Source organism: Carassius carassius, chromosome 23 (genome assembly GCF_963082965.1).
Source record: "Carassius carassius chromosome 23, fCarCar2.1, whole genome shotgun sequence".
NCBI classification, from domain to species: Eukaryota; Metazoa; Chordata; class Actinopteri; order Cypriniformes; family Cyprinidae; genus Carassius; species Carassius carassius.
Genome location: NC_081777.1, coordinates 28,695,435 through 28,711,809, shown reverse-complemented (window position 1 = coordinate 28,711,809; position 16,375 = coordinate 28,695,435). Strand labels below are relative to the sequence as shown.

At 35.9% G+C, this 16,375-nt stretch overlaps 1 protein-coding gene and 1 long non-coding RNA gene across 2 annotated transcripts in view; one reads left to right on the top strand and one right to left on the bottom strand.

The window, feature by feature from the left end:
- Positions 1-142: 142 nt before the first annotated feature.
- On the top strand, positions 143-5,030 carry vwf (von Willebrand factor). Its single transcript, XM_059507042.1, is given in 13 exon segments — positions 143-562; positions 867-1,081; positions 1,170-1,362; positions 2,183-2,502; positions 3,361-3,414; positions 3,417-3,608; positions 3,640-3,677; positions 3,679-3,740; positions 3,824-3,893; positions 4,216-4,319; positions 4,463-4,668; positions 4,783-4,932; positions 5,019-5,030. Coding segments are annotated over 13 exon segments (1,833 nt in total). The 5' UTR covers positions 143-345.
- Positions 5,031-6,986: 1,956 nt separating this feature from the next.
- Positions 6,987-16,375, bottom strand: part of LOC132101710 (uncharacterized) — a 36,521-nt gene continuing 27,132 nt past the window's right edge. The window contains exons 2-3 of the long non-coding RNA XR_009423203.1: positions 9,246-9,316; positions 6,987-7,889 (exon numbers count right to left, since the gene is read on the bottom strand). This is a non-coding gene — a long non-coding RNA (uncharacterized LOC132101710). The remainder of the gene's footprint in view (positions 7,890-9,245; positions 9,317-16,375) is intronic.

The following is a 16,375-nucleotide window of genomic DNA, read 5'->3' as shown; positions in this document are numbered from 1 at the left end:
AAAACTGCAGTGTCAATTTATAAGGACTTTTCTTCACGAGTTTATACTGTGTTTTCAAATTCATGTTACAAATGATTCAAAGATAGAGTGGATGCAGGGATAGAGTTCCAGACGGTTTTACTTTGAACCGATGCACTCTGAGCCAATGAAAACACTTGATCATGAGTTGTTCGTGTATAAAAGAACACAGTGCTGCACTTCACTCTGAAACACGCAACACATACAGTATACTATATGTGGATAAATTGCAGCCTTTCTGAATTGATATTTGCACTTAGCTATTGTTATTTTGGTTTTATTTGGATTAATCGTGTAGTATTTACTGCAGACTAACAAAGGCTCCTGATGTTCTGGTTTGTAAGTATCTATTCTACTTTTTCTTTTCATCAGTCTGGGGAGACATTGCCAGATGGTTGTCACTCAGTGCTGTGCAACCCATCAGGAACGGTAATGGCGCAGAGCCACCGCATCAACTGTGAGAAGATGGAGTCTCTCGTCTGCAAAAATAGCCTCCCAGGCCTCCACTACAATCACATCTACGGCTGTACCTGGACCTGCCCCTGTACAAACACACATCCCTCACTATACAACAACCAATCCTGTTATGAATCTCACACATTAGACACCAGTATATCACACAATACATTGCACCACACCTTTCCTGTGTAATGTAATAGCACCTGTGGGTTTAAACAGTTGTTTTCTTGACTCATTATGTGATCAGACTGTCAAAAACAGTCATTTTTACTCAATCTTGGCATAAAGAAACTTAATTAATCATGCACTGAAGCCAAGTGACAACAATTTAGAGAATTACGAAAATGCATAAACTTCTAGCTTTAATATGCATACTTTCATTCCTACAGGTAGTTGTATGGGCAGCTTCACTAGTCACGTTGTGTCATTTTCGGTTGCGGCTCTGAAGCTGAGAGCCACCTGCTCCTATTTGCTGCTTCGCTCAAGAGGGGTGGAGCTAGTGTTGCATACAGCTGACTGTCATAGCATGCCCAATCAGATCTGAATGAAGAGTCTGGAGCTGAGGGAGGGCAGGATGAGTGTGGTGCTACGGGATGACATGAAGGTTGATACATTGCAAAAGCATGCAAAGTGCATCCATTGCAAAGTTCACTAAGTTAGCAGAGAGGGTCAACATGCTGTCTGTGTTGCAGGTGACTGTGGGCGGTGTAATTACCGCTGTCCCATTCAGGAGTCAGGGAGTGACTGTGACACAGATTGGTGCAATACTGCACCTGCTGAGATCAGAGCAGCATGGATTCACACTCACCTTCACTCCCCACAGCAATGAATTTATGGTCAATATGGACATCGCCATGAAACCCAACACCACTGGCTTATGTGGTAAATACACTTCCTTTAAGCTTACGACTGTCGTTTTTGGAGATTGATTGCTTAGGAGAGTATTAGTCTGCCTATATCATGTTATGTGCTATTCAAAATTAATTCTAAATTTCATTAAAATTTCGAAAAAATATTTTAGATTGCATGCAAAATTAACAAATTCAAATTTGAAGAATTATGAAATAGGTATGAAACTAATTTTTTTATATATATATATGTCTATACATACATACAAAGAGTGAGACAGTGAAAGAGAGAAATTATCAATACAATTATTATTATTAATACAAATTTTATATTTATTCGTAATCATATGGGGTATTTCCATGAAATGATATTAACATTTAGTGATATAGGCCTTGTAATAATCTATCTAATGTCACCTATAGAAATTTGTATTTATTTCAATAGTTAAAATGTATGTATGTTTCTTCAGAATTATAGAATTATATTTGAATTTGATGACTGACTGTGCATGTATGTATTCATATGTACACACACACACACACACACACACACACACAAGAACTTTAATTCAATCGTTAAATATTAATTTCTTAATAAGTTAATGAATTATATTTGAATTTAATAATTGAATATATATATATATATATATATATATATATATATATATATATATATATATATATATATAATATTGTATTATATATAATGTATTGAAAATATATACACACAGTAGATATTTATATTTATTTTAATATTTAAATGTTAATTCCTTCAAATGTAAAACTTTCCTAACCTCCCAAACCATTTTTCCCAACCACCCATTGCGTACAGTATGTGTGTGATGTACATAACTTGCCAATCTCTGATGATCAGACAGGTCTGGTGTTATCTGACGGCCGTGTGACCACAGACCCTGACGTGAATCTGAAGGAATGGACTCTGGATGAGTGTGTCCAGCATCAGGAGGTTCAGTCGTGTGCCGTGGGGGTGACGAAGGGCTGCGATGTGCTGAACTCTGAGGTGTTCAGCCGCTGTCACGCGCTGGTCCTCCTGCAGGACTATGTGCAGATCTGCCGGCCCGTGGCCTGCCAGCCTAATGCTGTGTGTGACCTTGTTACTGCATACAGCAGGGAGTGTGTGACTGGAGGACTGGAGTCTTCTGTGATTAATGAGTCATGAAGTGAAGCCGGGAGGACCCTGCGTGTCTCAGTTCAGTGAGATGGTGGTACTTTGATCAGCAGAACAAACAGGAGTTATTACAGATCTGTGTGCTGTAATGAAAGTCTCAAGCTTGAAAGAAAGAAGTATACATCATACAGCATACAGTGGTACTATGGAATAGTTGCCCCAAAAATGAAAATGATGGCATTATTTAATCACCCTCATGTTGTTCAAAACTTTGCTGTTACAACCACAAAAAGAGACATATTTACACAGATCTTGCCATCCAACAGAGGTTCAGACCAAACTCTGAAAAGGACAATACAAGTACTGTAAAAGTAGTCTTCTGAAGATATGCCATAGATTTGTGTGATAAAATTGTTATTTATAACAATTATATAAATAAATTAAAATAAAAAAACGCATAAATAATGATTTAAACATTTTAATATAAAATAATCCTATCAAATAAAAAATACATTTTCATGGAGGAAAAAAAAAAACGGTTTAAAACAACATGAAGGTGAGTATTTAGTGATCAAAATTGATCCCATTATGGTGTTCAATTAATTTATCAGTGTACATTATTAAAGGTATCATGAAAGTGTAAGAACTTTCTCCACCTCCTTTCTCCTTTCCTTTCTGCAATTTTAACCAGTTACACAAATCACATGACATAATATCCAAACATTTATTCTGGACGAAATCAAATCTCTCCCCACATTATTTCTTATAGTATATTCTCATTTTTAACTGGAAAATGTTGCATTAACAGAATTAAATATGTTGTGGATGGCATTTCATGTCACTAATAATTTGTGTTCTACTTGAATACAAAATACTTGAATTTCCCATTGTATTTTCTGTGTGTAGCCATGTCATGCCCAGACTCATCGAAGCAGATGTTTGGAGCAGTGCGGACAGGGAGGCAGTTCTGTCCTGGTGACATGATGGGTGATGGTTTAATGAAGGGCAATGGATCAGCGTGCTTGAACACTCCCACAGAGGGCTGTTTCTGCTCTGAAGGGTCCGTGTTCATTTGAGATAAGTGTGTAATCAAAGAGACCTGCAGCCTGATATTGCTATTGCCACCACTTTATAAAACCAATAAGCCTCTGGCAGTCTCATGATTCTGGTGTGTGTGTGTTTCAGTTTATGGAAAGCTGGAATCCTGAGGAAAACCCCTGTCTTCTGTGTGTGTATGGATCAGCAGCGCATTAACTGCACAGGGTTGCCTTGCATCAATGCTAAAGGTAAAGACACAATGTGTGACAGCCCCATTTCTTGAAGTGGTTTCTCAGTGTGTGTTGTCATGGCAACTGTTGCTGTGCTACAGCCCCAGAGTGTGGACAATGTGAGGTTCTTCGGGAGAAGATGGGATCTAAGTGCAGTCCTGAATATGAGTGTGGTGAGCTGAGAACACAGAGAATACAGAAATAATGTGCATTTATACATTTAAGGTATCCATAATGTATATTCTACTCATTAATTGCGATATTATATATAAATATATATTATATATATTTAAAAAATATATACATGTATGTATATTTATCGTGATTAATCGATTTGACAGCTGTTATTTTGAAAATGATCTGCAATTCCATCCACGTGAAATTAAAATTTTTGGGCCTTTGTTATGTGATGCTTTTACCACCCATACTTACAGATATGATACACCTGTTGGCTCTACCAAATTATAATGTTGTTAATCTACTGTGTGTCTATTGTGTGTGACCTGAACTGTAAGCGGTCAGATCCCCCTCACTGCACTCACAGGCTCAGTGTCATCCTCACAAACCCAGGAGATTGTCTGCCAGTTTACCAGTGTGGTGAGAGCACACACACACACACACACACACACACACACACACACACACACACACGAACACACACACACACACACACACACACTTTTGTTAATTTCACAAAGATGGTTTTCAATCACAACAATCTATTTACTGCCCTCTCTCAGTTTGCAAAAAGGATCAGTGCCCTGTGACAACAAAACCATCCTGCTCTGCATACAAGTAGCTGTCGGTCACACTGTCGGAGTGCTGCGATTCATATGAATGTGTGTGTGACTGTCAAAACATCACTCGCACCTGCCCCCCGGGCTACATTACGGAGACCACCGCCAATTATTGCGGCTGCATAGAGGTCACCTACACACCCGATAAGGTTGGAACGCTTTTGTGCTCTCGCTGCGCATGTGTTATTCACTTGCCCTTGCAGCTCCATGTCCTGATGAGTGTACTCTGCAATCAGCATGTAATCGACTATTTATATGAGCAGGTGTGTCTGGTGGACGCTGTGGTCTACCAGGTGGGAAGCAGGTGGAAAGAGAAGTGTAAAAGCTACACCTGCACGGAGCAAGTAGACTGAGAGACCGGCCTGCATATTGCTCAGTGTGTGGACCCTGTCTGCAACCAGATCTGTCCTCTGGTGCGTCCTTTCTGTTTGAAAATGATCACCGCCCTGAAGAATATTTGCTGGATTAAATCCACTATTTGTTTATTTTCTTATTTTAGGAGAACTTTTGACTATTGACTGCTTTTGTTATTTTGATATGTAAAACATTCATTCTTATTTCAGTAAAAAAAACAAAAATAATAATTAAAACACTTTAATAAAAGCCTTTATGTACAATGCATTTTAAAAGTAGTTTTAATGCATCAATTATGCCTTGTAATGCACATTATAATGCATTGTACAATATGAATAATTGTAACCGCAGTTGATACATTATAACACTTACCAATTTATTGTTACACTATGCTTTTAAAATGTTTTTATTATTATCATAATTTATGACAAAATATAATGCCTTAAAATGCACATTATGAATAATTATAATTCAATAACCTTTTATAATGCATTATACATAAACGCTGTAAGTGAAGTGTTACCAAAGTTTTTATTAATATTTTTTAACTCTGCATCCTTAAAGGAGATCATATAAGGCCTTTTTGGCAAATCAGCATTTTTCTTTCAAATTCAAGATGCAGGGCTGTGTATTAATTTGTGAACTGTTATAAATTTGATTCATTTTTATGAACTCTGAATATTTTAAAAAGATCATAAGTCACTTTAAAAGATGATATGTAGTGGCATTTACAATGCATTTAACTTCTGTATTGTGACATACTTTATGAATATTCATCTGATTTCATCAGTTTCAGGCTATGATATTATGACAGATTTTTCATAAAGCATGCATATTATTATGCATACTTTCAAGGTATTTGAATTAACTCCTAACTTCAGGTATTACATTTTTCTGCACTTACATATGCACACAAAAACATTTAAAGTGGGTTCATTCAAATTTGCAATGAAATGGAAGTAAAGACAGATCTTTTCTTTCATATTGTGTCATACATCCAAGTGAAATGGATTCGAAAACAAGAGACTTTGTTCTGTCCATCGGTTATTCAATGGATTTTGAGATGTGGATGTTGCACAAAAATGGGTTGAATTGATATTAACAAACACGACATTGTTTATTTCCAATCATGCAAGTTTAGCCCTAAACAACCAGAATGGAAAATAAAAAAAATGGTATGCTTAACATATTTCAAATCAGGAACAAAATCTGGCAACAATCATATCATGCTGCTTTGTAATCACACAAAAATACTATATTTTTCAGTCTGCTTTCAGACTGGCTCTTTTCATTACAGTGCAACATAGAAAGTGTTATAATTTCTCCCATTATTTTCTATACGAGTGGACCGTCTCCATATATAATGTCTCTTATTATACCTCAAATTATGCAGGATGATGTTGGATGGGGAGCTATTATTTCTTTATAGATTCACAAAAAAGGGGGTTATTTTATAAATCGATTCCCAAATAGTGACCAAAATATGATAAACTCTTTTGATTGTGTCAGTAATTAACCACCAAGAACATCGTAGCAACCAAATACCCAGCCAGCTACTAACAACAGTACTTTGTTCAGAAAATGTTAAAAATATAATCTAATTTCCCTCCCCTTAGTCATATAAAAAACAGGAAACAATTTAAAATTGAAGAAAAGCTATTACATTATGATGAAAGGCACATTTTTTTTTCACTTACAATAACAGGCAGTGATGAATCATGCATAGTAAGCCCGGGGACATTTATTTATGATTTCACATTGATAAAGGCTTCTAGTTTTAATATTTATGAAAATATGACTATTCTTTCCATATTTGTGGCAAAAAAGCTAAATATTAGGAATTCACACTCTTAAAAGGAAAAAACTCATCTGAAGCGTAAAATCTTTGCCATAATCGGTATTCCTCTAGGTGAGTGTTGCATGATCATCTAAATCTTAATTTAGATGCCAACAATTAGATATACAATACAAAGATATATAATTGTTTAATACCGATAAACCAAAGCCAGTATTGAATTTAAATTAAGTTTTATTTAAACAATTCATAAGAATCATTTAATATGACTCGTAATATTTATTTATTCATTTAATGCGCCATAGCAGCAAAGGCAAACTTATAGTACAAATTAAAAAATAAAAACATAACATGTCAACGTTAATATAACAATACAGTGATATAAAAATAGAGCTATTATCTAAGCTATTGCAGTTTGATATTTTATTTAAAAAAATTATAACATTTTCCTTGAAGTCTTGTTAAAAATGTCCATTAATAATAATTAAAAAAAAGAATTCGGACTAAAGCTGATGATTTTTAATAATACTCGTCAAATCCTATTTGGTGTTTAAAGTGTTAATTTTGGAGCATGTACACACATTGCTCATACAGCGCTGCTCTCTGTCATCTTTCTTTAGACATTAATGCTTTTTTTCTTCAGTTCCAGTGGATTTCTGCATGCTGAATCAAACTGTTATTGCGGTAAAGACGTACAGTTAACATACAGAATACTGATGTGCCGTGTGAAGATGTCTTGGTGCATAACAGATTGACTTTAGGGGTCTTGCTGTGTGTGTGTGTGTGTGTGTGTGTGTGTGAGTAGGCTGGAGAGCGAGTGATGTTGGATGTGTGCACACTCTGTGAGTGTGTGAGAGATAAGAGGAGTTATCGGCTCTCTTGCAGGAAGATGAGCTGCTCCCCCTTCTCAGAAGTAAAACCCTCACTCTGAGGATTATTAAAGGGGTAGTTCACCCAAAAAAATGACGATTCTCTCATCATTTACTCACCCTCATGTCGTTTAAACCCGTATGACTTTCTTTCATCCACAGAGCACATATGCAGATGTCTTGCCCATGTTTGAAAACGCCCAAGCTGTTTTTGCATGCAATGAAAATGCGATAAAAGGAGCATTACTTTTAAAAAGCAGCTCTTCAATTTCATTCACATTTTTGTGTTGGATATGCTGCACTTAGATGTGTCAGGTTTTGACGTCCTTAAAGCCAAACGCTTCTCAAACGCCTTTTGAATAAGAAAATAAGAAGAGAAAGACAGTCATTAAATATGACATTAGGAGAAATAAATGATGGCAGAATCTTCATTTCTGTGGAAACAGTTTCTAAAAGGACTGTCAGCTCTATATGTATGAGTAAAGTCACATGTGTGCTTTGTTTTGTTGGGATACAGGTGCTGGTCATATAATTAGAATATCATCAAAAAGTTGATTTAGTTCACTAATTCCATTAAAAAGGTGAAACTTGTATATTATATTCATTCATTACACACACACTGATATAATTCAACTGTATATTTCTTTTAATTTTGATGATTATAACTGACAACTAAGGAAAATCACAAATTCAGTATCTCAGAAAATTAGAATATTGTGAAAAGGTTCAATATTGAAGACACCCGGTGCCACACTTTAACCAGCTAATTAACTCAAAACACCTGCAAAGGCCTTTAAATGGTCTCTCAGTCTAGTTCTGTAGGCTCCACAATCATGGGGAAGACTGCTGACTTGACAGTTGTCCAAAAGACGACCATTGACACCTTGCACAAGGTGGGCAAGACACAAAAGTTCATTGCAAAAGAGGCTGGCTGTTCACAGAGCTCTGTGTCCAAGCACATTAATAGAGAGGCGAAGGGAAGGGAAAAATGTGGTAGAAAAAAAGTGTAAGGAGAGGATTGTGAAACAAAACCCATTCAAAAACGCCAGGAAGTTTTAGAGCACTTCATGCTTCCTGCTGCTGACCAACTTTATGGAGATGCAGATTTGATTTTCCAACAGGACTTGGCACCTGCACACAGTGCCAAAGCTTCCAGTACATGGTTTAAGGACCATGTTATCCCTGTTCTTAATTGGCCAGCAAACTCGCCTGACTTTAACCCCATAGAAAATCTATAAAGGTATTGTGAAGAGGAAGATGCGATATTCCAGACCCAACAATGCAGAAGAGCTGAAGGCTACTATCAGAGCAACCTGGGCTCTCTTAACACCTGATGAGTGCCACAGACTGATCGACTCCATGCCACGCCGCATTGCTGCAGTAATTCAGGCAAAAGGAGCCCCAACTAAGTGTTGAGTGCTGTACATGCTCATACTTTTCAGTTAGCCAAGATTTCTAAAAATCCTTTCTTTGTATTGGTCTTAAGTTATATTCTAATTTTCTGAGATACTGAATTTGGGATTTTCCTTAGTTGTCAGTTAAAATCATCAAAATTAAAAGAAATAAACATTTTACATATATCGGTCTGTGTGTAATGAATGAATATAATATACAAGTTTCACTTTTTGAATGGAATTAGTGAAGGAAATCAACTTTTTGATGATATTCTAATTATATGACCAGCACCTGTATACACTGGAGCCGATACCTAATGCTTGCTGCAGACGTTGTGTAGTAACTGCATGTAGCATCCGACGACCTGATGGACAGCTGGTCACTCTGAAAATAATAAATATGTGCAGACACAGTCATGAGTCAATGTCAAAATAGCCAGAATAGTCATTGTGGAAGACACAGGTTTGAATCCCCCTCGCTCACCACTAACTACCTCTACCTGCCAGTAAACATAGTTAATGGCCAAGAAAATAAAAAAAGCCTTTTAGCATGCAGCTTTGCTTAGAAGAACCATTTCAAACATTGCAAATGCACCCATGAAGTATATACACTACCATTTAAAATAACTTTTAATGAGCATGGACCACCCGTTTAATTGATCAATAGTGACTGTAAAAATATTTATATTTCAAATAATCACTGTTATATGGAACTTTCTATTTTGAATTTAAAAAAAAATAAAATAAAATAAAACAATAATCAGAAATGTTTCTTTCAACAAATTAGTTTATTTGTATGACTTCTGAAGGATCATGTGACACTGGGAGTAATGAAGCTGAAAATTCAGCTTTGCATCACAGGATAAAATATATTTTGAAATATATTCAAAAAGAAATTTAAATTGTAATAATATTTCATAATATACTGTAACTGTTTACTGCATGTTTGATCAAACAAAGGTAGCCTTTGTGACAAAAGAGATTTCTTTCAAAAATCTTTTAAATCTTATCAACCCCAAACGTAAGAACAGTACTGTAGAGTCTATATTAGGCCACTGCTTATCAATCATTGAAGAATACTACAGAAGAAAACTCAAATTCAGAAAGTGAAGTGATCTGCAAGCTAAATTTAAAAATCAACTATAAATGCTTGAACATTTGAAAATGAAGAAATTAAGACTTAAATATTTGTATTGTAATACTAGTTGTAATATAAAATAAAATCTATATATTTTTTCTTACATACTGTTTTTTTTATTTTACAGTGGACTATTACAAGAATAATGTTTCTTTTATTATTTAGTTATATTTAGATGTTGTTGCTGATCTGAAAATCATGTTCACTGATCTGAACATGATGTGTGCATATGTCTGTTTAGGTACTGAGCCAGAGTGCAGAAGGACTGTGGGTTTGCTGAATTACATTAGAGTGGATGACTGCCAGTCAGAAGAGAAGATAGAACTCACTTTCTGCGAAGTAAGTCAATGCATTTTTATGTTTTATTACAGCAATACCATGAAGCTATGTACATATTATTAATCTGTCTTTTTCTCTCACTGTGACAGCAAGTCTATGTACTCACTGGACAAGCACAAGGTCAAGAGTGAGTGTGTGTGTTGCTCAGCTACAGGCACGGTGCCCATGAATGTTCCCCTGCGCTGTGCTAACGGCACACAAACACAAAAGTCCTCGCCATCACCGGCTGTGACTGTATGTCACACGCTTGTCCGACCAACTGAAGCAGACAACTGATAAAATAACATACAAGTGAAAAACTGCTACAATACACTTTTATATATGCATCTACAGCCAGTATGTTGCTCAGTGGAGTATTTAACCACTGGTAATTGAGCACTTTATCATACATTTCTGTTTTTATTTCAATATATAAAGCAGGGTTCCTCAAATCTTGTAAGGGAGGGCCAATGCGCTGCAGAGTTTAGCTCCAACCTTGACCAAACTCACCCACCTGTGATTTTCGAATGATCCTGAAGACATTGTATGCTCAGGTGTGTTTGATTAGGGTTAGAGCTAAACTCTGCAGGAAAGTGGATCTCGTGTTTGAGGATCCCTGGTATAAAGCATTAAGACACACCATAAACAGTCATTTCTGATTACTGCTTTGCCATTTTGCCACCAAACAACCTGTCTATACATATATATTCTTGATCATGCTATTATGTATGGTTGATCATGCTATTATGTATGGTTGATTATGTGTGGTTGTAGTTTATGGGTGTTTTTTAGACTGAGCTACAATAAAGAACAAGGCTAAGCAAGTACTCAACTTGTGCCACTCAGTGGTGCTCTGGACACTTGAACTCATTTGTGTGAGCGTTCGTGTGCACGGAGAATGCTGATTAGTCAATTAGTTGTGAAGGGTGTTGAAGGGTACAATTCACACATGAGTCACACATTAAATACTTGTCGGCCTTATCAAATATTGAGTAATATCAAGAACAAACACTTCATTTATGACATTTCTGCATATTTCCACACATCTGTGGTTCTATGACATTATCACTTCCCATAGGGTTTAAATAACATTTGATTAAAACGCTTTGGGTTTGTAACTAAATGATGACATGAATAATTTGTCGTGTGCAGAACAGGATTAATCTCAATTCCAGCTGCCATGACCTTAATAATAACTGTACAATCATCTGGAAATAATGTCGGAAAGTATGTTCATTAAACCCAGTGAGCCACTGCATTATTATGATGTGTTTTGAAGGTAATTATGAAAGTGCATGACTAGTCCTTGCATTCTCTGATGGGATTTAATACACTATTAGTGATCAGATTGCTGGCTAAATGATTGCTTTTTTTTTTTCATTTGTGACCATTTATTGTTCTCTCTTAAATGAACTGACTGATTAAGCAATGTAAAATACACAAAACTGAGTGTGCTGAAGTAGTGATTGTTTAATGGTTAGTTCTCTGAGCTGCTAACACATAACTGCAGGTTCAGTTCTGTAAAGATATGACTCAAAAGAAATGTCAGTGTGCTCTTAAACAAAGCACATAACCCCAGGTTTATCCAAGCAGACAATAGGCTACAAATTAGTTTGGACATAAAAAGAATAAGATAAATAGGGACTGACCCAGTTTAAATGTCATCAGCCTTTATATCATAACTCTTTATCTTAATAAACATTGAACTCACTATAAAAATTTATAATTACATTTAGTTACATTTAATAAAATTATTAAATATTGTTTCATTATATATAATGCATGTAGCAATAGTTCACCAAAATTAACTTTGTCATTATCTACTCCCCCTCATGTCTTTCAACACCATAGAATTTCTTCCAAAAACACAATGTATATATATATATATGTATGTATGTACTGTATACAAAGGTAATGTAATGACGGCTCTTTGAATGGCAGCTGTAAGGATGAAGTGGCCCTCAGTGAAAATGAGTTTGACACCCCTGCTCTACAGCATTCAAATAATATTTGTATATGCATATTCAAAATAAAATAGAATTTTGCACCTGCTAGCCTATACCACAGAGAGCCATGTGAACTTATGAAAATGTACCGAGATTTTTTTTCTCTTTTAAAGTAAATTATTTTGTTAACACAATAACGGGTGACGGATGTATGTAGTTATATCTGCAAACGGAATATCCTTCATCAGTGGTCAAGAAGTGAAATATTCCAAGTAGGTATGGCTGCAGCCCGGAGACCTCCAAGTGGGAGGAGCTTTTGCCGCAAGTGGGCTGGACTTCACGGAAACCTCCAAGTGGGAGGAACTTTTGCCGCTAGTGGGCGGGACTTTACAAATGGGCGGAGTTTAAGCGGAAATTTCACATTGCGTCATTGCCGGGGTGCGCGCAAAAGAGGATGGCATAAAGTAGCGATACTAATGAAAAATAGATTTATTGTTTTTCATTGTAGTTTACTTTTTATTAACAAGAGGTTGTTATATAATTTTGTGACAACTGCAAACATTCAAGTATATTAAATTATATTAATTTTATAAATATATCAGTATCAAGAAAATGAATGAGTAATCTAGAGCAATAAAATGTTTACTGTATGTTAATGTTTTTCTTTAATGCAAGTTTGAAATCTGAGGGAGAATTATATTGTTTAGATTGTTACAACCCCCTTGGCTCTAGGTGAAACAACATTACAAAAGGCCACACGTGGAAGTAAATTTTACAAATAAACATTTAATTTAAAAAAAGAAAAAAAATCTAAATAGTAATCCAAGAATTTATAATAATAAAAAAACATTCCAAGACCATTAAAAATTAAAGTTTTATTTGATATATGACATGCAAAAAGCAGTCAAATGTAGATCTGGCATACTCTGTTTAGACTGTGCAAAAAAATAAGAGAAAATTAAATACAAATAATGAAACAACAGGAAAAAAATAAAAAGTTTTTTTTTTTTGGAGATAATTAAATACAAAAAATGAAATATACACAATATACTGTATTAAACTACTACACCGATGATTTGTAGAGATGCTACACAGAAACTGCTACACAGATGATGTGCAGAGATGTAAACAATGTGCAGTGAGGATGAGTTGCATAGTTAGGTTGTCAAAAAAGCGCAGTGTGCAGAGAAATATTGGGTAGCCCTAAACAACCAGTCTATAAAGTGCAGTGTGTTTAATGTCCATGTTTAGTAGTCTGATAACATGAGGGAAGAAATTCCTCCTGAGCCTCTCCGTTTTTGCCATCAGACTGCAGAAGCATTTGCCTGACTGTAGCAGATGAAACAGTGCTTGATTTTTATCAGCATTGGAACACTTTGCAGCTGCTTTCACTCCAAGGCTATGGATTATATTTTTACTGGAATGAAGTGTCATTAGTCACTAAACATTCAGTCCAATGACATCCTAAAATAATTCACTGTTGACAAGTTAACATTAACTAAAGTACAATGCACATTTATGTGAGACGTCTACAGAATGTAATGTCATTTTCATTCCATCATTTGTCATTTAGGACAGTCTCTGACCATACCCCTGGAGCAATTTTAGGGACAAGCACTGTTGCAAATGTCCACCTTTAAAGTAATTTATCCACACAAAGACCCACCCACCCACATTAGTCAAAAATCTTCAGAAAAAATAAATTACACATCTTGATGCATATAAAAAAAAAGCTTACAGAAAAGTGATTCTTTGTGTTTGCAGAGAGAGGCGGTAACCAGGTCACTGAAATGTAACTTTTGGCCACCCAGACTTGAACTTTCTGTAACACAAAGTTTACACAATGTTTTTGTTTGTTTGTGTTTCCTACAATGACAAAATTAATTCTACACCTGTTGATATGTAATGCATGGTAGTGGACACTGCAGTTATCCTCGTATATCCACTGTTATGATAATTAAATTGAAAAATGAATTTGGTAATTAAACCAAATGTTTCAATTGCATTACATTATTTGGATTAACCTTACACGTAAAAACAGATAACATTTTAAAAATATAAAGTAAAAGCAGGTTTTGAAACAATGCATTATTAAGCATTATCAGTTAGGAGTTGTAACTTAGACTCATTCTTATGGAACACTGTACTAAATCTATTAATAGTTATTGATCGCTTAAATATCAGTGCAGTTATAATACATAATACATTTTTTTTTATATAATAGGCTACTATTTAAAAACCATTAATTCGAAATACTACCAAATAAAGCAAAAAAACAAAAAAGTCCAGCTCTTCAATCTTCCCCCGCCCATCGAGTGCTTGAAGTCGTGGCCTAATGGTTAGAGAGTCGGACTCCCAATCGAAAGGTTGTGAGTTCGAGTCCCGGGCCGGCAGGAATTGTGGTAGGGGGGAGTGCATGTACAGTTCTCTCTCCACCTTCAATACCATGACTTAGGTGCCCTTGAGCAAGGCATTGAACCCCCAACTGCTCCCCGGGCGCCACAGCATAAAATGGCTGCCCACTGCTCCGGTGTGTGTGTGTGTGTGTGTGTGTGTGTGTGTGTGTGTGTGTGTGTGTGTGTGTGTGTGTGTGTGTGTGTGTGTGTGTGTGTGTGTGTGTGTGTGTGTGTGTGTGTGTGTGTTCACTGCTCTGTGTGTGTGCATTTCGGATGGGTTAAATGCAGAGCACAAATTCTGAGTATGGGTCACCATACTTGGCTGAATTTCACTTCACAAGTGCGTCAGAAACAGAGCGCGCATGATTAGTTGTTGGTAATTTGTTGTGTAGCGTGCTCGAGGCCGCATCCAGCACTGCTTTTGTTAACACACAGCTCGTAGAAACGGGCCTGGCAGCTCGCGCCAGTTCTAGACACGGTGAAAGTTTCCTGATTGTGACGGAAGGCCGAATTTACATGACACATTATAAATGAGCATAGTCTGCGATAGATACAGTGCCAAAAAGAAGAGAAGAGGATAAAGACAGAGGTAAATAGATGTAGTGTAAGAACAATTTATTGCATAGGAGTAAGATACTATAATTTCATGGCAGTTATTTTTACCTTAAACTTAATGTTAGCAGTTGTTCTGAATTCTGAGTCCCCAGACTGTGATTTTGTACAATCATGTCAGTTTTAAGACGCATTTTTTTATTATCACTTTTTTATTAATGTTTTACTCTACAGTTTTGCAGTTTTGGGGGGATACAGTACAGGCCAAAAGTTTGGAAACATTACTATTTTTAATGTTTTTGAAAGACATTTCTTCTGCTCATCAAGCCTGAATTTATTTGATCAAAAATACAGAAAAAAATTTAATATTGTGATATATTATTACAATTTAAAATAATTTGTTTTCAATTTATTATACTTTAAATTATCATTTATTTCTGTGATGCAAAGCTGAATTTTCGCAGCGTGCATTAACCCCATGACATTAAATAAACCAATCAAAAGGCTCTGGAGGTTTGTACAGCCCACTTGGAGCTGAAGTCCCACCCATCTGGAGCTGACCCGCCCATTTGGAGCTGGCTCCGACCTCCGTTTATACCCATCTCAAATATTCAATAAATAAAGATGGTATTTCTTTAAAAGTAACAGGAATTTGGTCGCAGGACGTTTCTAAGTGGAGCGGCACAGTGAACATGACTCTAACAAACTGAATAAAAGGATTCATCTTGTTCAGGAACGAACCAAATGAATGATTCATTTTCAGGGCGACTGTGAGGTTATCGCTATTTATGTAAAACGGGGCCTCTTTTATATTTATACATTTATACATTTAATTATCGACAATGAGTCCTGGTTAACCTTGTATTTTTAATGAATCGGTTGTGTGAATGATTCACTACCTCTCAAGAAAGACACTTGTCGCCTCCATCTGACCTGCAGGAGGAGTCACTGAATGAATCAGTGAACGGATCCACATGAATCTTTTAAAAAGTGATTGAAACTCTGATTCTGCCCAATGTTTGGAACAACATGTGGGTAAGTAGATGATGACAGTATTATCATTACTTTATAAACTAGTTTGATTTATTAGATAA